The following is a 22,871-nucleotide window of genomic DNA, read 5'->3' as shown; positions in this document are numbered from 1 at the left end:
TTTCTTCCTCCCACATTCTTAGTTGTGCTGCCAGAGATGCAGGGGCTTATTTTGGTTGTTTGGGAGGAGAGCTGGCCCTAACGAAACAACACATGATATTTTCCCCCTGGTTCCATCACCAACTAGGGATGCCAACCTCCAGGCGGAACCTGGAGATCTCCCAGAATGAGAACTGATCTCCAGACTACAAAGATTGGTTCCCCTGGAGAAAACGGGTATTTCGGAAGGTGGAATCTATGGCATTATACCCCGCTGAGATCTCTCCCCCCCCCCAAACCGTGCCCTCCCCAGGCTCTGCCACCAAATCTAAAGGCATTTCCCAACCTAGAGTTGGCAAAACTATCACCAGCTCTAGTAAACAGATGTGGTTGGGAAGTTCCATGACTGGAACTCAGTTCCAAGGCACAGGGGCCGATTTGTAGCAGGACCATGCTGTGTGGGGAGAGGGGGCTTACGACTTCCCTCCCCACATCATTTTCCTGACCCAAAAGTCTCAGGAAATTGTACTTTGCCCCATTGGGGAAATTTACCTACAGTACATATTGCTTTTCCTCAGCGGGGGAAATAGCTGCTTCCTGGGGTTGTTTCAGGTTGGGAAAATGGCACGGAGCATTGGGGGCAGGGTTAAGCTCCCTCTTCCCATACACTGTGGTCCCACTCTGAATTGGTTCCTTGTGTGTCTGCAGACTAAGTTTCAAATACCGGTAGTCAACTTAGAATCATAGAGTTGGAAGGGGCCATACAATGCAGGATCAGCCTAGAGCAGTGATCACGAACCTTTTAGAGACCAAGTGCCCAAACTGCAACCCAAAACCCACTTATTTATCGCAAAGTGCCAACACGGCAATTTAACCTGAATACATACCCATCAGGGCTAGTCACCCATGATGGACTTTTCCTCCAGAAATTTGTCCAATCCCCTCTTAAAGGCATCTAGGCTAGATGCCATCACCACATTCTGTGGCAAGGAGTTCCACAGGTTAATCACATGCTGGGTAAGTGCGTGTTTCTTTTAGTAGGGGATTTCACTGAAAGGTGGGAGGCCCGCAAAGCCCGCGCTGTGGCCCGAGCGCTCTGCTCCCCTCCAGCTATGCCACACTGTGAGCTATGCTCCCCTCCAACCTAGCTCCTCTCCAACCCCACCACGGGAATCACCTTCGCCACAGACTCAACAGGCTGCTGTCTGCGCCGCACCCTCATGCCGCATGTGAGCCACCCTGCCGCATGTGACAGGGGAGGGAGGAAGCGCTCCCATTGGGCTGCTGGGCAGAGGGGCGGGTGATGTGAGAAATGCCCTCAGGTGCACGTGGAGAGGGGGATGGGGAGCAGCCCGGCCCCGCGTCCCTCTGGCTTTCTAGTAACGAACTCAGGCGAACTCTGTGCTGGGGCAACGGCGCGCGTGCCCACAGAGAGGGCTCTGAGTGCCCCCTCTGGCACGCGTGCCATAGGTTCGCCACCACTGGCCTAGAGCATCCCTGACAAGTGCTTGTCCAGCCTCTGCTTAAAGACTGCCAGTGAGGGGGAGCTCACCACCTCCCTAAGTAGCTGATTCCACTGTCAAACAATTCTTACTTTAAATTTTTTCCCCCTAATATCCAGTCGGTACCTTTCTGCCCTCAATTTAAACCCATTATTGCATGTCCTGCCCTCTGCTGTCAACAGGAACAGCTCCCTGCCCTCCTCTAAGGCCATTTATGCAAGGGAAGTTTTGCCTTGGATTTGCCACTCTCTAGATGTGCACTTCCCCCATCTGAATTCTCAGAGCTCAAAAATAAGCCCCCATGCAGAGTTTTGAGAATTTGGATGGGTAAAATGTGCATCTAGAGAGTGGCAAATCAAAGGCAAAATCTCCATGCATAAATGGCCTAAGTGGCAGCCCTTCAAATACTTAAAGAGAGCCATCATATCCCCCTTTAACCTGCTCTTCTCCAGTCTAAACATTCCCAACTCCCTCAGCCTTTCCTCGCAGGGCTTGGTCTCCAGGCCCCTGATCATCCTCGTCACAGTGCACGACTGATCAAATGCCCAAGGAAGGATGCAAGGAAACTCTAATGTGCAATTAGGACCTTACTTCCTTTGCCCTTGTACTCCTACCAACCTACTCCAAGACCATCTTGTAGCCAGGCAACAGCACCATAAGAGGGGCACACATCCCGTCTTTGATAGTTGCTAAGAAGAGGGAATTTTGGCCATTGCAGCTTTCGCCACATTGACTTGACAAGCTGCACTTGCTGGAACTCCTTTATCTGCCCCACTGTTAAAATGATAGGGGCTTCGTCCCCCTCTGAAGCTTGAGCACCCTGTTAAGACGTCAAACAGCCGCTGAAGTCCTGCTCTTGGCATTTGCAAAAGCTGAGATCTTTGGAAGGGGTAGAGATCTCCCTAAACAAGCTAAACTAGGGTTTAATTCAAAACAAGAAAATACTTTCAGTACTGGGACAGGTGGAATTAATGAATAAGAGCAAGCTTTTTAAAAACCGCCTCTGAGTATGTGCAGAGTTTCCCACCCATCTAGGGATTAATGGGCAGGATACGGCTTCCAGAAGGATTTAAGCCTCGGTGTCTAAGAAACTGACTGTGCAATCCTAAACAGAGTTACTTGGACTTCAGTGGACTTAGCAAAGTGCTAAAATCTGCTTCGGATAGCACTATGAATACTGGATTGGCTCTCCAAGGTTTCCCCAGTCATCACCTCACCACCTCTCAGTGCATCCTTGGCAATCTATGTGTGAAGCACTCAGCTGTTTTCACGTGCTATGCAAACGAATAAATAAACCATCATCCTATATTTATATAGCACCATGGATGTGCATGGCAATTTACTGATAAGCAAAATGGAAGGTCCCTGCCCCAAGCTTGCAATCTAAAATCTGACAAGGAAAGATAACAAAAGGAAGGAAAGTATAACTGCAATCGCAACTGCCAGCACTTAAACCTGGTTTCTGCATCAACTATTACTTTAAGTAAAAAACAGATGATACTTGGAGATACCTTTTTTCCCCCAGGGAAACTGGTCGTTTCGGTTAGGAGTCGGATCAAACCTCCTTGCTGCTTTTTCGACAGGACCGGATTGTTTTAAAAGCTGCTGTCTTGGCTGCTGCTTCTTGTGGTGCCCTCTGGAAACTGGGTGCTGTAGAGCATGCTTCTTGTCCTCATTGGCTCTGCCAGGGCTCCTCTTCCTTACTGGGTGGCACCTGTTCCGGGGGCCATCCTTAGAAGCAACACTCCATCCTTCATCTCCTCTTGGAGCTCACATGCTGGTGCTCTCCTTTGCGGTTCTTTGCCTCTTGGGGTGCAGCACTGGTGAGCCCTACTGCCTGGACTTTTTCCCCTGGCTCCCTATGAACTATAGGGCTGTATCTTGCCACGGTAGAGCGTGGAGGTCTGGTTCAACTCCTCAGTCTCTTTGACTGGTGCAGGAGCCCGCCAGCTAAGAAATATGCCCTCTTTCTTCCTTTTCAGTGGCTCTGTGTCTTTGCCGAGACCCCGGCGGTGTGGTTAAACTGCCGTCACACGCCTGTGGAGATAGACAGGAAAGCGGGTCACCGACTCTCTCATCGGCTAATGAGGAAGCCCCCAAAACACCCGCTCGGCACCTGAGCGCTGTACTCAGGGCCACATCCTGATGCTACGCTATGTACTACTGGCGCAATTCCCTGGGAAGTTTTCCCGCACACTGAAATTATGCTCTTGTTCCACGCTTTCGCATCTCTGCAAGGCTTGCAGAGGAAGGCCCTCTAGCATATTGTGCCCTGATTTATTTATTTTAATTCCATTTTGTTTGCGATCTCTCAGGCACGGCAGGTGATGGTGCTTCAAGAAATGTGCAGTTAATCAGTTGGGAATCTGTATGATAGATCGTTGCCTACATTAACCCATGGCAGCAGCCAGTCCAGATAAAAGATGCTTAGGCTCTGCCAGTCCCCAAGAGAAAAGAGACTGCCTCTGTCAATGCCTCTCTGTGTATGGTTTACTGGGTGACATTAAGGCTTAGTGAAGTGATGAACCTATATCTAGGGAGTAGCAGTTCATTCTGTAAGTGTGGGCTTATATGACTGAAAATCATACCACACAAAAATTTCCTGCTTAAGGAATTTCCTATACAAACCCATCTGCTAAACTTAGCTTGGCAGATAGTTTCTGCTGGGGTCAGTGAAGGCATGCTGGGGTCATTGAGGGCATGATCCCAGTTGCACTCCCCTTGAAAAAGTAAATCTACAATTGTGGGGGCTCCTCTAGAGGGCCTGGGCACACAGCTAAACCCTGGAGAATTACAGTGTTAGCAACTCATACTCTCAAGACTTTAACAAGGCATTCCCCTATAAACAAAAATAGGAGTGATGACTTACCATCAACATAGACTGGAAAATAGAGACTGTCCTTGACAGTTGGTGTCTATATTTGAGCTCCAGGTATTAGCAAGAACATTTGGGGATGAGCCACTGTCATTTCAAAGCATAATCACTCCCTTTTTCCATCTGTGTAGGACAATAGCAGTAGAAGAAGAAGAGTTGCTTTTTATATGCCAACTTTCTCTACCACTCAAGGGAGAATCAAACCGGCTTACAATTGCCTTCCCTTCCCCTCCCCACAACAGACACCCTGTGAAGTAAGTGGGGCTGAGAGAGCTCTAAGAAAGCTGTGAGTAGCCCAAGGTCACCCCGCTGGCTTCATGGGGAGGAGCGGGGAAACCAACCCGGTTCTCCAGATTAGCCTCTGCCGCTCATGTGGAGGAGTGGGGAATCAAACCCAGTTCTCCAGATTAGAGTCCACCATTCCAAACCTCCACTCTTAACCACTACACATGTAGCTATTTGTTTTATTACGAGCTTGTGCAATCTGATCCTTGACATTCTTTGATCAGAAGCAAGCATTGCTCCTTTTAATGGGGTTCCCCCCTGTATAAGTGTGCAAAGGATCGCAGCTTCCAATGGAGGGTGTCAGAGAAGAAGCCTGTTACTTAACAAATTTAATGAACTCAGTGGCAGTCAACAGGACAAATGACTAGGCTGTATTAAACAGAAAGTCTTGGGATACTTAGGAAGAGCTGGAGGAATGACTAAGGCATGAGGACAAGAATTTGGGCTATAAAACCAGTGAAATGTCCCTTGCCTCCAGCATCAAATACTTAGCCCTCCGCCTGCTTGTTCAGCTAATAGCCATGGAGATAAATAATGTGGGTCATTATCCCTGGAACAAAACAGATGTGTCATCTGCCTGTATAAGGAGAACTGCCCACGGGTAGCACCATCATGGCCACACAGGGAGAGGAAAGGGGATGTAGTCCCTTCAGTATAGGGTTGCCAACCTCCAGGTAGTAGAAAAACGAGACACCACCGTACTGATACTATATAGTTAGGAAATAAGCACAGGAGCGACACAACAATGTAGTTACAAAATGCAAAAAGATGCTATTGGAAAAGTTACACATAGTAAGCAACAACAATGCAAAAACAATGGGTCTAACAAGATCCTATATCTATAATAGTAAAGTCCAGTAGTCACTGATGTATGTATTTTCAAGATAGTTCAGCAGAAGAAATATTGTTTTCCAAAGGTGACATGGGGATACGGCCGTTTCAAATTTCTTCAATACAATTCTTCATCAGTCCCCACTAAAAATATATAAAGAACAACATACAATGTTTCATATATACATACAAATATACAAAAACATATTTAGAATACATACAAAAATTATATACAATATATACACATTAGTCTCCAGGTAGTAGCTGGAGATCTGGGATTAGAACGGATCTCCAGCCAATAGAGATCAGTACATCTGGAGAAAATGGCCATTTTGGAAGGTGGGTGTATGGCATTATACCCCATTGAAGTCTTTCCCCTTCCCAAACCATGCCCTCCTCAGTCTCCTCCCTGAAAATCTCCAGGTATTTCCCAACCCAGAGCGGCAACCCTACCTCAGCACCACTGCCCACCGGGTTTTGTTAATTAAAACCAGCTCTCCCAAACTCCTGTTAGCATTTAAAGGGAGGAAAGGATGCATCCTGTACAATTTTTTTCTTTTGAAGTGCTAGCAAAAACACAAGGAGTCCTGATTAGTGAAACTCAGCAAAGGATTGAAGGGTTAAACCCCACTTTTTCATCCCCATATGGTTCTGAATTGCAGCCCAAGTAGCCATTTTCTCCAGGTGAACTGATCTCTAATCGGCTGGATATCAGTTGTAACAGCAGGAGACCTCCAGCTAGTACCTGGAGGCTGGCAACCCTGTCCAGCAAGCTTGATAGTGCAATGAAGATGGGAAGCTATGACTCCCAGGTCCTATCCCAGCACTCCAACTGCTGCTACAAAAGACAGCAGGCAGGCGTTTAAGGACTACTTCAGAGATCCATTTTATACGCCTATCTGCATTGGGGGAACTTGAGGAGGGAGTACTTTGTGGTGCTCTCTTGTCATGCATTCACTTGTACATCTGAAGGTCGCATTTCCAGTTGTTTCTGCCACTTTTTATTTAGCTGAAGAAATTGTGGGAACAAGTTAACCTGAGCCTGTCCGCATTTTGTGATGAGAACTCAGTACCACAGCGCCCCCTAATGAGCAATGCTGGTAGTTTATTCCCCTGGCCCTTGATTTGCAAATTGTGCTTCAGCTAGGGATGAGACTGAAATTCAGAAGCCCTCTTGCTTTGACGTGATATCCCTAATTTCGATTTAATCTTTCTTTTTTATATAATAATTTTTATTATTTTTTCAATTATCTCATCATATATAACAATATCCAGTACTATGAGATTAATAACAATGATGATAGTAAAAAAACAAAAGAAAAAAAAACAGATATTAATCAATAATATGACTTCCCCCTCACCCTCTTCCATCATAACATAGATTATGTAATCTTTTGCTAACGGAATTAATCCCAGTAGTATTTTAATAAACATATTCTTATCCTATCTAAAGTTATTGAATCAGTACAAATCAAAAATTAAAAAATAAAAATAAGGGATTAGTTAATCGATTTAATCTTTCGGTTGAGAGAAATGAAACTTTAGAGTACTGAGGTTTTTTGGGAGGTTACAAGTTTCTCTTTCTTCGCATTGAATGTTTTCTGTTAAAATTATCACATTTTCCAATGTTATTTTCACATCAGTTGCATACAAGCGGAATGCTGTCAAAAAAAGAAGAAGCAAGAGGGAATAAAGGAAAGAAGAAGCTAATGACAATGACAACATACAAAATAAAAGGGTCCACATTCAGCTCATGTGGGGCTGTGGTAAAACCCAGTAGGACTGGCCAATTTCCCATGTGCGTGCGCCCCGAATTCCTCTGCAACCCACAGGAGCTCACAATAGACAAGGTTTCTAAAAGACAACCAGTGTGGAACAGGGGTTAGAGTAGGGCTGGGGAGACCCAGATTCAGATCCCTGTTCTGTAGTGGTGCTTAGGGGAAGATGCTGTTGTGAGCATAAAACAGAGGAAGAGGAGAAACATAAATGCCACCTTCAACTCCTTAGAGAAAAAGGTAACAGCAAGTTTGAAAACTACTGGACCATCATCCATGCTAAAAAGGCAAAAGTGATTTCAGGCTGTATCAACAGAAGCAAAGTATCCAAATCATGCAAAGAGTGACCTCACCTAGAGTACTGTGTTCAGTTTTAGGAACCACAATTCAAGAAGGATGTAGATAAGATGAAACATGCCCAGAGGAGGGCAACGAAGATGGTGAGGGGTCTAGAGACCAAGTCCTATGAGGAAAGGTTGAAGGAGCTGGGCATGTTTAGCCTGGAGAAGAGACGATTGAGAGATGATATTATAACCATCTTCAAGCATTTGAAGGGCTGTCATCATAGAGCATGGAGCAGAGTTGTTTTCTGTTGCCCCAGAAGGAATGACCCGGTGCTTGCACAGGGGACCTTTACCTTGAATAGTACTCTGAGTACTCTGGATGGCCCAGGCTAGCCCGATCTCATCAGATCTCAGAAGCTAAGAAGGGTCAGCCCTGGTCAGTATTTGGATGGGAGACCACCCTGGGTCACTATGCAGAGAAAGGCAATGGCAAACCACCCCGGTTGGTCTCTTGCCTTGAAAACCCTATGGGGCAATAAGCCACCTGTGATGATGGCACTTTACAGGCACACACAACAATACTCTAAAATCTGCCACCTGAGGCAGTCCACCTCACCTTCCTTAATGGCGGGGGCCGGCTGTGGCTATTTCTCACTGAATTACTTCCTGCTCTCCCACTGTTTTATGAGTCATCCGATGGCCTCTAGCCATGTTCCTCCCTGAAACTAGTCTGGGGCAGTGGCTAATCTCTGAGTCGCCAGATTGAGGCACAATATGGCTATGCAAGCATTGACTTGTTTTGCCCAGAACAAAAAGGTGCTTTCTGAGGAAGCTTAAGGGTGTTACGCCCAGTTCCACAAAGGACATGTGTTTTCTTTTCAGACCCTGGGGCTTCCAGAAAGAGACTGTGCCATTTCTCCCTAGGGTTGCCAGGTCCCTCTTTGCAACTGGCAAGAGTTTTTTGGGGCGGAACCTGAGGAGGGTGGGGTTTGGGGAGGGGAGGGACTTCAATGCCGTAGAGTCCAATTGCCAAAGCGGCCATTTTCTCCAGGGAAACTCATCTCTATCGGCTGGAGATCCTTTGTAATAACAGATCTCCAGCTGGTACCTGGAGGCAACCCTACCTGTGGCTAAGACTGCCTTTAGCTCCAAAGTTCAGCCCAGATAGTGCCACCGGCTGCTGAAGTCACATTTCTGCCAGCAGTAGGCTGGACTCACTTTATCTGAAATGGCCTGTCCTGCTTCAAAAAGCCGGCCCTAGAAACAAGATGCATCCAACACTAGGGTCGCCAACTGCCAGGTAGTAGCAGGAGATCTCCTGCTAATACAGCTGATTTCCAGCCGATAGAGATCAGATAACCTGGAGAAAAATGGCCACTTTGGCAATTGGACTCTACGGCATTGAAGTCCCTCCCCTCCCCAAACCCCGCCCTCCTCAGGCTCTGCCCCAAAAATCTCCCACCGGTGGTGAAGAGGCAACCCTAATCCAAGACCCACCCAAAGAGATTTAACTTCTAGGAAAGGAAGCTAAAGAACGACAATTCTAGCAACTTACACTAACAACATTTTAAATAAGATATTCCCCCAAAGGCAAAATAAAGGACACAGAACAGGGACAAGGACCAGAAAAATCAGGACTTTCCCCGTTAAAGTGGTGGTGGAAAGTGACGTCAAGTCGCAGGCGACTTATGGCGACCGCGTAGGGTTTTCAAGGCAAGAGACGTTCGGAGGTGGTTTGCCATTGCCTGCCTCCACGTGGGCTGAGAGAACGGTGAGTGGCCCAAGGCTTCGTGTGGAGAAGTGGGGAATCGAATTAGATATAGAGATTCTTTCTGAAAGCAAAATTCTTGGTAGTTATTGGGTCATAGTTGTGTGGGTCCCCCCCCCCCACTGTGGAATTTTAAACAGTTTGTTGCTGCAGTGTATTATTTACCATGGGAACAAAAACTAATTAATGACTTTGTCATTAGAGCTATTATTATATTAACCTGTGGGACTGTAATTATTTCTTCCCCTGAACTCACAGCATGTGGGAACTGGAAAGTAGGTATTTATACTGTAAATGTTTTTTTTTTTAATATACCATATAAGGAATGTTGGCAGAATAATGTCAGCAAAAGGACTCATTTGCTCAGTTAGTTAAATATGCAACTTGCCAGAACTTCTTGCTTTTATTTCGACTCTTCTGGGGAAAGTTTTGGCACAGAAACGGTATAAAAAGTGCTGAGCTGCAGAATTCTCACCTTTTATGTCTAAAGCATTTAATGCTCATAAATGTTTCGCACGTACGCTCTCAAACAGCCCAAATCAGCTCCAGAATTAAAGTCACCCTGTCAACAGGGAGTGCAATGTGGAAGTTACTTACTTCTGCAGCTTTGAAAGTGAGGATGTGACTAAAACACTCAACTGTGCAACTCGGCTACTGTTGATTCTAATACAGTCCTTCTGTCTCTGTTTACCAGAGACAGTTCCTATTTTCTGGTCCCCATCGCTAATAAATCACTGTTCCTATTTTGTTCCAATTATGGGGATATCACATCAGGGCAGATGCTGTGTTGTTATGCAACCAAGCTCACCTGGGTTTGGCACCAGTAAACTCACTTAGTAAAAGCTAAAAAATGCTTTATTAGAGAAAATTGGGGGGGGGGATATTAAAACAAGGCATTCAGTTCAATTATAAGAGGATGCACAGAAATATAACAAAGCTAACTTGGGTCGTTTATGCATGGGTACCTTCACTCATGTTGGCCCCCCGGTCTGTCTCAGTTGTTCCTTGGAGATATGCATACGTTTTCTGTCCATTAGAGATGACCTCGCTGCCAGCCCTCGCAAATTCCGGGACTTCCCGTTCCTCTGTTAACCCGATTCTTCCCTCTCCTTTCATCTCAGCCTGGGTGAAATCCCCATGCATAAGGCAAAGTCCAGGACACACAAGCTTGGTTTCTCTTACAGACAATTACAAAGCAGCATGTAAAGAGGAGGGGATTCAAATACTTCCTGCTTCCTGGGAGCTCTTTCTGAGCAGAAGAAAGGCTTTTTAAAAACGAGGCTTGGATTCCCCCCCCCCCCCGTTGTTTCAGATTGCTCCATTTTTTGTTCTTAAAATGCTTTTTTTATGCTGCAATTGGGTTTTTTGGGGGGGTTTCTCTCACAGTAGGAGCCCCGTGGTGCAGAGTGTTAAGCTGCAGTACTTCAGTCAAAAGCTCTGCTCACGACCTGAGTTTGAGCCCAACGGGAGTCGGTTTCAGGTAGCCGGCTCAAGGTTGACTCAGCCTTCCATCCTTCTGAGGTCGGTGAAATGAGTACCCAGCTTGCTGGGGGTAAAGGGAAGATGACTGGGGAAGGCACTGGCAAACCTGGCGGAGGCTAATCTGGTGAACTGGATTTGTTTCCCCACTCCTACACACGAAGCCAGCTGGGTGGCCTTGGGCAAGTCACGCTCTCTCAGCCTCACCTACCTCACAGGGTGTCTGTTGTGGGGAGGGGAAGGGAAAGTGATTGTAAGCCGGTCTGATTCTCCCTTAAGGGGCAGAGAAAGTCGGCATATAAAAACTAACTCTTCTTCTTCTCTGTCCTCATGGTTATTTAGTCCAGCTCAATACAGTCATGAGAACTTATGCACGGGGTGGAGGTTATGTTTGAAAAATAGAGGCATTATCTAGGATCTACTTGGCAGTTTAGCCCATGTGATAATAATTTTTCTCAGCAGCAAAGGAAGTTTTCTTGGCTGTAAGCATATATTGTGGTTTGTGGAGTTCTCACTGACCGTGGGGCACATTTTTTGTTGTTGATAGCAAAGGAACTGTGCGTGCTCAGCAGAAAATAACAGAAGTACAAGCGAAGGAAGCCTGTAATTTCCCAAAGTTGTCAGCCTAGTTTCTATTTACCTTCCTTCAAACATGCTGACTCACTGTTTTCTTGCTTCATCCTTCAGTGCCTTTTGAATTGGATAGCTTTGGGGCTACTGCATCTTTTGTAGGCAATGTCTAAAATGGAAAGAATCTGTATCTCTGACAGCCTTGAGGGCTAGAACCTTACATTTTAAACAGCGGAAGCTGAGATTCCGTCACAAAGCTAGAAACCAGATCACATTGTCCCTGTGTTTGGATGAGGCCTATGTTGCCCATTCCTGGCATGGTGACTTGCCTGCCTGGTGCGAAGGTTGCGGACATTACCCGTCATATAGGTATTCTGGTAGGTAGTGCTGGGGAGGAGCCAGTAGTTGTGGTGCATGTTGGCACCAACGACGTGGGGAAATGTAGTCCGGAGGTCTTGGAATCCAAATTTAGGTTGCTAGGCAGGAGACTAAAAGCCAGGACCTCCAAGGTAGCTTTCTCAGAAGGGCAAGGCTTCCCAAAGAGGAACCTTTGGTTTCCAGAGAGACAGGAAACCTAGTGGAGGGGACAGGATGTAAAAACAATAAAAATCATAAAACACAACAACATAAGAGTTATCACTATTAAAAGAAGCCATTCCACGTGATATCTGTTACCAGTTGTCATGCAAGAAGCATGACACTGAAATAGACCAAAGAAATGGGGTGTGTGAGAGGGGGTTAAATCCACAGCTGAAAACTCCAGATTGAAAAGAAATGTTTTGGCGTTGCACCTATAGGACAGTAAGGTAGATGTCAGGCTAGCTGCACTGCTGCTGAAAATGAATACATGTATCCATTTTACAGGAACACTGAATACGAAGCTAGCCTCAAGGGCAACCAGTGAATTAGGGTTGCCAACCTCCAGGTGGTGGCTGGAGATCTGCTATTACAGCTGATCTCCAGGTGATAGAGATAAGTTCCCCTGGAGAAAATGGCTGCTTTGGCCATTGGACTCTATGGCATTGAAGTCCCTCCCCTCTCCAAACCCTGCCCTCCTCAGACTCCACCCTCAAAATCTCCCGGGAATTCCCAACCAAGAGCTGGCAACCATATAATGAATCCATAGCAAAAAGTTCAGAACAAATGTAGGCTAGTCACTAAACTAAGCTACAGACTACAGCTTTGTATATGCATTATATGCATGAGGGGGAAAAAAGAAGAACGCTGTTTATACGTAGGTTATTTGCCCCTCCCAGTGAACCCCCTGGACTCCCACGTATCCTAGGCTCAATGCTGTTGGGGTGGGTTTTTTTTTTCCTGCTTCCCCATAGCATCAAACTGCATTCATGCATTTCCTAGGGTTTCTCCAGTTTTCTCTGATCTTCTCCAAACCTGCTTTGCTGCAAAGTTTTGGGAAACCTAGGATAACTGCTGTGTGGGTGGGAAAGTCTGGACTTTCCTGGTCCTGCCCATACAGCATCAGTTTTCCCTGCTGTAAGTCTCTAGTCCTTTCCATTGCAGAGATATAAGGGGAAAGGCATATCTCTACAATGAAAGGGGCTAGATACTTTTTAAAAAGATAGCTGGGAATTCAGAGAACCTGATACACAGATTGTTATATTCTAATGATATCAATTGCGGATTTACAAAAAGACCATCAAAAATCCTGGTGGCAGTGGTGGCTGCTGCTCAGCTGCTTGCCAGGGGACTGGGGAGGGGAACCTTGTTATGTGGAAGCCCCCTTGCTGCTACATTGTATTGGCAGCCTCAGCAACAACTTGGAAACTGCACAAGCCTGCTGCTGTGTGGAAAACATCTAAGCATGTAGGAAACCTGCAGAAGTCTTTTTCAGATGTCATAATCACATGTACAGGGAGCCCGCCCTGACCTGGATGGCCCAGGCTAGCCTGATCTCGTCAGATCTCAGAAGCTAAGCAGGATCAGCCCTGGTTTGTATTTGCATGGGAGACCACCAAGGAATACCAGGGTTGCTGTGCAGAGGAAGGCACTGGCAAACCACCTCTGTTAGTCTCTTGCCTTGAAAACCCCAAAGGGGTCTCGCGCACACACACACACACACACACAGAGCCCACCAATGGGTGTATGCACTATCCTTCATGCTTCAGTGCAGCCACCACTTTATTTATTTCATTTATACCTCGCCCTCCCAAGCCAAAGGCCAGGCTCAGAGCAGCTCGCACAAAACTACAGTATACATTAAAATAGAATAAAACATTTAAAACAGCAATTAAAACAGCCCTGTAAAATCCTAAATGGCATAAAGCTATCCGATGAAGCCCTTCAGATTGTCACATGGAGCTACAGAGGGGCAAACAGATGAATAGGCCCCCATAGTAGTGTGTGTGTGTGTGTGTGTGTGTGTGTGATCATGATGGAAACAACCGGGGCACAAAAGCCTACGAGTAATTAAATTGTGGACTTCACTGTGGACATAGGGTTGCCAGCCTCCAGGTAACAGCTGGAGATCTCCTGCTATTACAACCGATCTCCAGCTGATAGAGATCAGTTCCCCTGGAGAAAATGGCCCCTTTGGCCATTGGACTCTAAGGCATTGAAGTCCCTTCCCAACCCCCGCCTTCCTCAGGCTCGTCCCCAAAAACCATAGGGACCTATGTGGACATGGTGATGGTCACAAGCACAGATGACTTTAAAAGGGGTTAGACAAATTCAGGGAAAGGCCCATCAGTGGCCACTAGGCATGGTGACTAAAGTCCATGTCCAGAGGTAGTCATCAGCCTCTCTAGGGGACCACATCAGGACGAGAGGGCCTGGTCGCTGGGCCTTGTTCGCTGCCTGTCCGGGGTCAAACCAGCATGCTGTACTAAGTGGACCACTGGCTTGAACCAACAGGGTACCCTTACGTTCACAAAGTTCACAGCTCACTTCTTCAGATACCAAAGAAGTGAGCTGAAGAAGTCAAAAAGGGCAAGAGTCCAGTAGCACCTTAAAGACTAACAAAAATATATTTTCTGGTAGGGTATGTGCTTTCGTGAGCCACAACTCACTTCTTCAGATACAGCTAGAATGTGAATCCATCGGTCTTTAAGTAGAGGAACAGTATGTAAATGTGAATAGCAGGCTTGATGGGATTAGGTGTGATATGCAGAAGAGTCTGTGATGTCCAGGGGAGAGATGGGTGTGGAGAAATCAGCATTGGTAATGGGCCATGAATGCAAGGTCTTTATTCAGCCCAGGTAAATGCATTGACTTTAGTTTGAATATCAACTGTAATTCAGCAGTTTCTCTTTCCAATCTCCCTTTAAAATTCCTTTGTAAGAGGCTCACGAAAGCTCATACCCTACCAGAAAATATATTTTTGTTAGTCTTTAAGGTGCTACTGGACTCTTGCCCTTTTTGACTACTGCAAACAGACTAACACGGCTACCCCTGTGAGCTGAAGAAGTGAGCTGTGGCTCACGAAAGCTCACACCCTACCAGAAAATATTCTTGTTAGTCTTTAAGGTGCTACTGGACTCTTGCCCTTTTCTACTACTGCAGACAGACTAACACGGCGACCCACTGCGAATTAAAGTTCATGATCTCAGAGGAAGGCTAACTTTTTGAATTTGGCCAAAGAAACGATTAATGTGAGGGAGGGGCAGAGTTCGCCCAGCTCCTTCTCCCCCCCCCCGCTTTGTTCCATTGGTTTCGCCTTATCCCATCCGCTCTCTCCCCCCCTCCCACACTTTCCCGACATGCCCCTCTTTGTGTAGAGCATTCAAAAGGCAACAACAACCGACGTCCGCTTCCCTAGTTCCTTCTCGCCTCCCACCGAGCCCGCCCCCCCCACAAGCCCTAGCAACAGGCGGACGCTGCTTCTATTGGAGGGACGTTCGGATGCGCCGCACTGCCATTGGTCGGGTCGCTCGAGCGCAGGCGGGGCTTTTGATCCCCCCCTTCCCCCTTTTCTGGTCTTCAGCTCGGGAAGGCGTCCGCCATTTTGTGTGCGCGCCACTGTCTCTGAGGAAGGAAGGCGGAAGCGGGAGCTGCGGGAGGAGAGGAGCGGTTGAGGCTGCGCCTGGAGGTGCGGGGAGGCGAGCGGGACGGGGTCCGACGATAGGGACTTTTGGGGGCGGGGAGGAAGTTCTGAAGGAGGCAAGGGGGGGAGATAGAGAATGCGCCGCCATGTTGTGTTTTCCTTTTAACAGCAAGAGGTAGGGTCTCCTCGCCACTTTTTCGGGGGGGGGGAAGGGAGGAGGAGGTTGCTGGTTAGAAGAGGAGGGAATGGGAGGGGGCGATGGGGGAAACTTGCTTTGTGGTGATGTGGCAAAACGGGGGTTCGCGGGGGAGAGGGAGACCCAAGATCGTTATCGAGAAAACAGTTGATTTGCAGCTGCTGACTCCGAGGCCCTAATGGGCAGACACCTCCGAGTCCCGATTATACTGGGGAAGAGGGATTGATCCAAATTCAAGTTATGGCGATACATCGACAAGTTATGCATGTCTTGATTGTATTAGACAGAAAGGCGACTCAGGACAGTTGCCGTTTCATCCAGTTTCTCCTATCACTGTTTATCGTTCACGCTGACGCTCCGTGGCATTTCACCCACTGCCTTCACACACAGTTATCCTGCCCAGCAACAGACTCCCCTTGCTATCTCAATACATTTACAGAAAGGGGAAAAAAGATGATCACAAACTGCTAAGCCAAAAAGTGGATCCTCCACTTTCAGAGAAAGTCTACCTTGCTGCCTCATTGGTCACCTGCCTCATTGGTCATGTAGCTATTCCCCCCCCCCCCAAAAAAAAGCAGGGATGGAGCGGAAGACTGAGAAAGGCTAGTCGAGTTGGGAAGAGTTGGGGGTGTTTCCACTACGTGCTCGAATGGGGCTGACCTCAATAACAGTAAATGAAGGGGGGGTCCTGGGTAAATGATAAGGGGTGTGGAGTGGGAAGGGATTTGGTTGCTGGGGGGGTGGGCGTTGAAGGAAAGGGGAGGAGGGTCGTTCCTTGACGACAAAAATGGAGTAAAATCGATTTGCTTTGCCCGAAAGACTCTCCTTCTCCCCCCCCCCTCATTGGGAGCAAGATTTCCACGTCTGCAGAACTGTTTGGTAATCGAGATACTCCTTTTTTTTAAATTGGGGGAAGGGCAAATGTATTTTTCCTGGGATTAGGCGTTAGTTTACGTCGTGCTCGGAGAGGAGGGGGTTTTGTGGTTTCGAGGATCTTAAAAGGGTCGGGGTGTAAGCAGTGGCTCAAGACTCCTGTTAGGGTTGCCAGCCTCCAGGTGGGGCCTGGTGTCGTGGCATTACAACTGATCTACAAAGATTCATGCCCTTGGAGGAAATGGCAGTTCTGGATGGTAGGTTCTATACATTATACTCCATTGAGCACCGGCCCCAAACACTGCCCCATATCTCCAGAATTGCCCAAGTCGTAGTTGGCAACCCTATTTGAATCTAGAAGTGATAATTCCTTACGGGGGAGGGGGAGCGAATGACTGGCCAAAAAGAGCTGTTCGGTTTGGGTGTGTGTGTGTGTGTGTGAAATCAAAAGCGTTTTGCCCCTGGTGGTTGGTGTGTGTGTGAAATCATCCTTTGCAGAGAGTTGGGAAAAATGTGTAAGCGTTTGCGGGATAGCAAGACTTTTGGTGTTGTCCTCTGCTTGCGGTGGAAGGGAAGTGGAACAGTTATGTTCAGGCGAGAGCATGGTGTGAGCCTTGTAGGAAAGGAGATGTGCGTGGGGAAGATAATCTAATTTCTTAGCACAGACTAGCAAATCACATTGAAATCAATGGCCAAAGTGTGCCTTACTGGACAAGATTGGACTTGCCTGTGGGGGATGAAACCTGCTTTTTTGGAAGTGGGATACTGCCACGTACTTAAGTATGAGAACCAGATGCTACATACAGTGAGAACCTTGTGTATTGGAGGGTGAACCATTTGTGTTCGATTAAAAAACCCCACCCTGGCCTGGATAACCCAGGCTAGCCTAATCTCGTCAGATCTCAGAAGCTAAGCAGGGTCAACTCCATCAAGTATTTTGATGGGAGACCTCTAAGGAATACCAGGGTCCTGACGCAGAGGCAGGCAGTGGCAAACTACCTCTGAATGTCTCTTGCCTTGAAAAACCCAGCAGGGGTCCCCATAAGTCAGATGTGACTTGATGGCAAAAAAAGGGGGGGAGAAACCAAAACAAACAGTTTGAGAAATCTTTCTTACTGTATCTGAAGTACTGGAAGTGGGGTAGGTGGGTTAATACTTATTAGTCTTTTGGGAGTTAAATTAATAACTTGCATTTTCTATGGTTGAATCAACAGTTGAGGTCTAACAGACTACTAAGTTGATATAAATGCTAAAAAACTGTGTTGGGCTTCTTGGCTACTGGGTTTCACGTAAATAAACAGTGTTTTAATTTAATTACGTTTGAGCCATATATTTAAGTATGTAAACTGCAAAGAATGAAAGGTTTGGTGCTTGCTATTGAATGAGCTGTTTCATATGGACAGACCCGTAAATTGATCATTCCATTATTCTGGTGGTATTATTTTTTTAAAATCTTTGAAGGCTAATGTGTTCCAACTCACAGAAACTTATGCTGAAGTCAACTTTTACCTTTTAAGTCCTGTAGTTTCTGGTAGACCATTATTGCTGCCTTGGAATTGAGAATTCACAGTAGAAAAGACAAGAAATAATAATTTACAGCAAACTTTTGTTTAAATGTGAACGTAGCAAGTAGTGTGCCCATCTTAGAATACAAAATTAATGTCTTCACATTTTTAAAGTGAAGATGGACAAAGCAAAACTTCATGTTGAGAGGCTAGAAGTTAGGACTCATCAGCATTGAGGTCTTGGCCTCCCTCCCATGCTTGAAGGCCTTCCAAGGAGAATCTGGTTGGTAACTATGCTGCTGGACCTAGGATTGTTTAAGTAGGGTTCTTCTTATGTATGTGTCCTCCCCATACTGTACTACTTTCTGGCAAGGAACTTTTTTTTGGCACTTATTCAGACTTTGTCTTTTTAGAGCTGGGACTTCTACCCTTGAAGCCCGTGCGCCGAGAATCCGATGTTGGGCTCGGCTTCGTGGCTGAAAACAGCAGATCGGCCCATGAGAACTACCATTCCCAGGCAAAGGAAGGGATCCAACAGGAGTCAGCATCTATTCTTTCAGGTCTGGCAGCAAGAAAGAGGGCAGGAGGTGGAGACTGTGGACTCTGAAGAGAAAACTGAAAGGTAAACGGGACAAGAACTGGAATGCAAGCCGAAGAGTGCTTTGAAATCTTCCCAGTTCAGAACTGACCTGTAAGACCATTTGTGAGGCTTCCTGCATCCTTGGGGAAGGGTTGGAGCTCACATGTAAAAATGTACTATCTCCTTACAAACTGTAAAAATTAAGCTAGTGTTGAAGTAAAAAGGTAAAGGTCCCCTGTGCAAGCACCAGGTCATTCCTGACCTATGGGGTGACGTCACATCCTGACGTTTTCTAGGCAGACTTTGTTTACGAGGTGGTTTGCCAGTCCATTCCCCAGTCAACCACACTTTATCCCCAGCAAGCTGGGTACTAATTTTACCGACCTTGGAAGGATGGAAGGCTGAGTCAGCCTTGAGCTGGCTGCCTGAAACCAACTTCCATTGGGATCAAACTCAGGCTGTGAGCAGAGCTTGGACTGCAGTACTGCAGCTTACCACTCTGCTCCACGCGGCTCCTGTATTGAAATAGCTATGTTTAATAACTCAATATTTAGGTGCTTTATCTGTCTATTATTGCTCACAGAATGTGTTTGCAAGAACATTCAGTATCACATATTAAGGTTTTAATGTGTAAAAACCCAAATCTTATGTGCGTGCCCATCTGTACTATAAATGTTTTGTTACCTTGGTTGGCCACTGTGTGACAGACTGCTGAACTTGATGGGCCTTGATATGATCCAGCATGTTCTTACCTTTATGAGAATAACATTTCAAATGACAGGATGTTTTAGGATATAGGAAGCGGACTGACATGTACAAGCAAACCTTTGGCTATATTTAAGAACAGAGTTCTAGTGGCTTTTTCTTTGGTAGCCAGATTGATTTGCTAAATATTTGTCTTTCCCCCCTTCCTGGATTTCCTAGCAACTTGGGGACAATTTCTGACAGGTCCCTCTTTCACCAAGGAACTGACCCCCCCAATGTTTTTTAACATTAAATTGCCTAGGGAACCCTTAGCCATACCAAAGTTTGGCATTCTCTGCAGAAAAAAAAATTATTTTATGTGCGTGTATCTTAGAGAAAATACTTATTTTACATTGACACTTGTCCTTATTCTCTTTCCCCCATTCTTCTTCCCTTTATAGGTGACACTTAAGTTGAAAATGGGAGGTGGAGAAAGGTTTAACATTCCATCTACCCAGCCCAGAATTTCTAACAAGAACCACCAGCAGCTAAACAGGAAAAAGAACAAAGATCAGAATTCCCAGATGAAGAAAATCCACAAGAAAGAAAGGGGACATGGATGCAGTCCACCATCTGGAGCGTGGCAGGCCATGCAGACAGGGGGAAAGAACACAATGCATTTCCCAGCTAGTCAGAATTGGAATCCGGCGTTATCCACGGCACTCTTCATTCCTCAAACCAACCAAAATTATGCTGGAGCAAAATTCAGTGAGCCTCCTTCCCCAAGTGTTCTTCCTAAGCCACCAAGTCACTGGGTCACTGTTTCACTGAACCCTGCTGATAAAGATATCATGACTTTTCAGTTGAAGACCTTGCTTAAAGTTCAGGCTTGAAGTGTAAACTTGGGCGCGGGGTGGAAACAAACGTTTTAGTTTTGAAGTCTGCAATGCTGGGGTTTCAGAGTGCAACCCCAAGCACACCTGGAATTCAGATCCGCTGTGTGAGAATTTTTTACTTGGGAGCGGGGGTAAAGATCCTCCCCTTGGGAATACTTTTAACATGTCACCCTTCTGGCACTCTGCACTGTATCTATTTCTCTGTGCTGTTAAAACTGATAGGCAGCCTGTACCGATTCTTCACCACAGGTGTCAGCGCTTGCTTTTTAACTTTTGTGTTCTCATTAGGCACTGTGCCCTTTTCAGGTGAAGTAAAGTTAACTCCAGTTGACTATATTTCCACTACAAAATAATTGCAAAATGATTTGCTTACGTTTTATGCAACATTTTATGTAGGTATTGGAGTAAAATTAGTAAGTTTCTGGCAGAAATCTAAATTTTTAATAAACCACACAACAAATTGTTTTAGAAAACTATGTAAGATTATGTATTTTCAGTTTCAAGAGTTACATATAGCTGAAAAGGTGTTTTGGGCAGGCAGAAATCAAAGCCCTGTGACCAAAAGCTGAACATAACTTGGGAAATGAATTTTGTACAGCGCTTGTTTAGTAAGAACAGAACCATGGGCCTGCATTTGTAACTTTTTGCACAAGCCTTGGGGAACACAACCAGCCTATAAGTGTGCCAACTCAAAAGCATTTTTGCATTGCCAATGACTGCCAAACGCTTTAAAGTGTTCTCCTTCACAGTGTATTTCACTGAGCTGTAATTGAAATACATTTTGTGTTTTGTATCTCTTTGTTGAAATAGAACTGTTGAGGCCAGTCTGAAATTAGGTTTGCAAGTGTAAAAACATCTTTTACATACGGAAGAAAGAGCCATGTAAATAACTGTAAAACTTTGTAGCATATGTAAATATATGCTGGGCTTTCCTGCCAGAATAAAAATATTTTTAGTACAAAACTGCTGAATGTAAAAAAAGACCATGCTGAGCTCATGGCATGATTTTTTTTTAAAAAAAGTTTAAAAAACAAAAGCACATGTCTGTGCCCTTGCACCTGAGTAACAGCAAGGGTGTGACCCATGTTTGGCTTTGTAAGTTGAGCTTTTAAAGTGAACATGGTGCAAAAAAGAAGCTCTGAAGTCAGGAGGTAAAATAAAAACTTAAAGCGGAGTGCAATTCAGTTTTCATTAATTGCAATAGCATATTTGACTTAATGAAGCTGAATTGCATCCTTAAGCTGTGATCATAGGAAGCAATTCTTGTTAATTTAACAGGACAAGTAAAGTGCTTTAGGATGCAACCCTGCCTCGCAATTAAGTATTCTGCAGCCCTGAATGATTTCAATGGGACTGAAGCATACAACTGTGTTGGATTGCAGCCAATGTTGCTTCCATTTTGAATGTATTAAGTAAATAGCCAAGATAAACCATCACTACAGTATTGGATGTTCCAGTTTCTTCTAATGCAGTTTTCCTGTAACATGCAGGCTTACCAGTACCCCATCTGCGATGTCTAATCCTATTTTGAGACTCTTGCTTTACAGAGCAAGACACATTTAGCCTAGAACTGTGTTTGAACTTGCCATTTGAAATTCTTGGTTAATTACAAGAACACCTAGTTCAAATAGCTGTTTCACAGCTTTAGAAAATTTATCCAGTTGGTCTCATTTAATATAGTGTTTAGGTTATTAATGGAATCTCAGATTTTGTATGTATCTCTGACTTGGTGATGCTTATCAAAATCAGAATGGAAGATAATTGTCAAGTTGGACAAGGAAAACATACTGAAGAACATAGTCTCAGAGGTACTTGGCTATATACCAACATACATTCAGAATTTTTTTTGCAACAATCAAAACTTACACTTTCCCAAAGAAGACTAAAATTGGATATTGTACCAAAATGTATTGTCTTGTGCCCCAGATCGTTCCATGGTACTTAAATCATCACTGTAGCCCAATGTAATTTTAATGTGTTCTAAATTCTGTATTTGAATGTATTACTTGAATATGAATTGGCAACAAAATTCAATAAACATCCCTAACCCTTTCCCCCCATAATTTTTGTCTTTGTTACTTTTAACTGCTTCTTATTGGGTGTGCATATGATACTAAACTGGACACAATGTGGGATAGTTATGGGAAATTTCATAATTATAAAGCAAAAGTTCCTGGACCTCAGCAAGTACATGTAATTGGCTGCATTATACTATTCTGATAGTTTTTCTCGCCAGTAAGCTGTTTACAACATGGCTATTTGCCCAAATCCTACAAACTCTAGCACTGATTCCTTTTCTGTAAGGAAAAGTACATACTCTGCCACAACAAATCCTAACAACTTACATGTTGAAGTGACCATTGTCAGCAAAGGCGAGTTACAGAAAAATCACCTTAGGCAAGGATAAAGCGGGGGTTTCTCCAGAGAAGTATGGTTTGTAGAAAAGTTAATACTGCCTTAGTGCTACATGAACTACATGAAGCAACTGCCATGAGTGAACATTTTGCAAAGTCCTTTAAGGCCATTTATGCAGGGTCGATTTTGATGCTCAAAAGTTTTTTTTAATCTGCCCTTTAAAATGACTTCAATGTCCCAATGCAAGAGGAGAAAGTTCAATAAATTCCACTCCCCCACACGCCTGCTCCTTCGTTTGCATAGCTAACTGGGGCTGTGATTTTTCATGGTTCCTTCAGCAAATGCTTCCATGCTGAGCAAATACAAAAGGTTGCGTTAAAGGGGCTCTTAAGAAATGTGGGGCACTTCAGCCTAGAACACGCTGCTAATTACCAA

General features: G+C 45.3%; 1 protein-coding gene across 1 annotated transcript; it reads left to right on the top strand.

The window, feature by feature from the left end:
• The first annotated feature begins 15,358 nt into the window (after positions 1 to 15,358).
• Positions 15,359 to 20,091, top strand: PNRC2 (proline rich nuclear receptor coactivator 2). Its single transcript, XM_056847503.1, has 3 exons — positions 15,359 to 15,416; positions 18,335 to 18,543; positions 19,647 to 20,091. Exon 3 carries the CDS (start codon positions 19,665 to 19,667, stop codon positions 20,076 to 20,078), a length of 414 nt encoding a protein of 137 aa, XP_056703481.1. The 5' UTR covers positions 15,359 to 15,416; positions 18,335 to 18,543; positions 19,647 to 19,664; the 3' UTR covers positions 20,079 to 20,091.
• The last annotated feature ends 2,780 nt before the right edge of the window (positions 20,092 to 22,871 follow it).

This window comes from Euleptes europaea, chromosome 3 (genome assembly GCF_029931775.1).
Source record: "Euleptes europaea isolate rEulEur1 chromosome 3, rEulEur1.hap1, whole genome shotgun sequence".
Classification (NCBI taxonomy): Eukaryota; Metazoa; Chordata; class Lepidosauria; order Squamata; family Sphaerodactylidae; genus Euleptes; species Euleptes europaea.
Note: the sequence above shows the minus strand (reverse complement) of the source record. Positions and strands in the feature narration are given on the sequence as shown.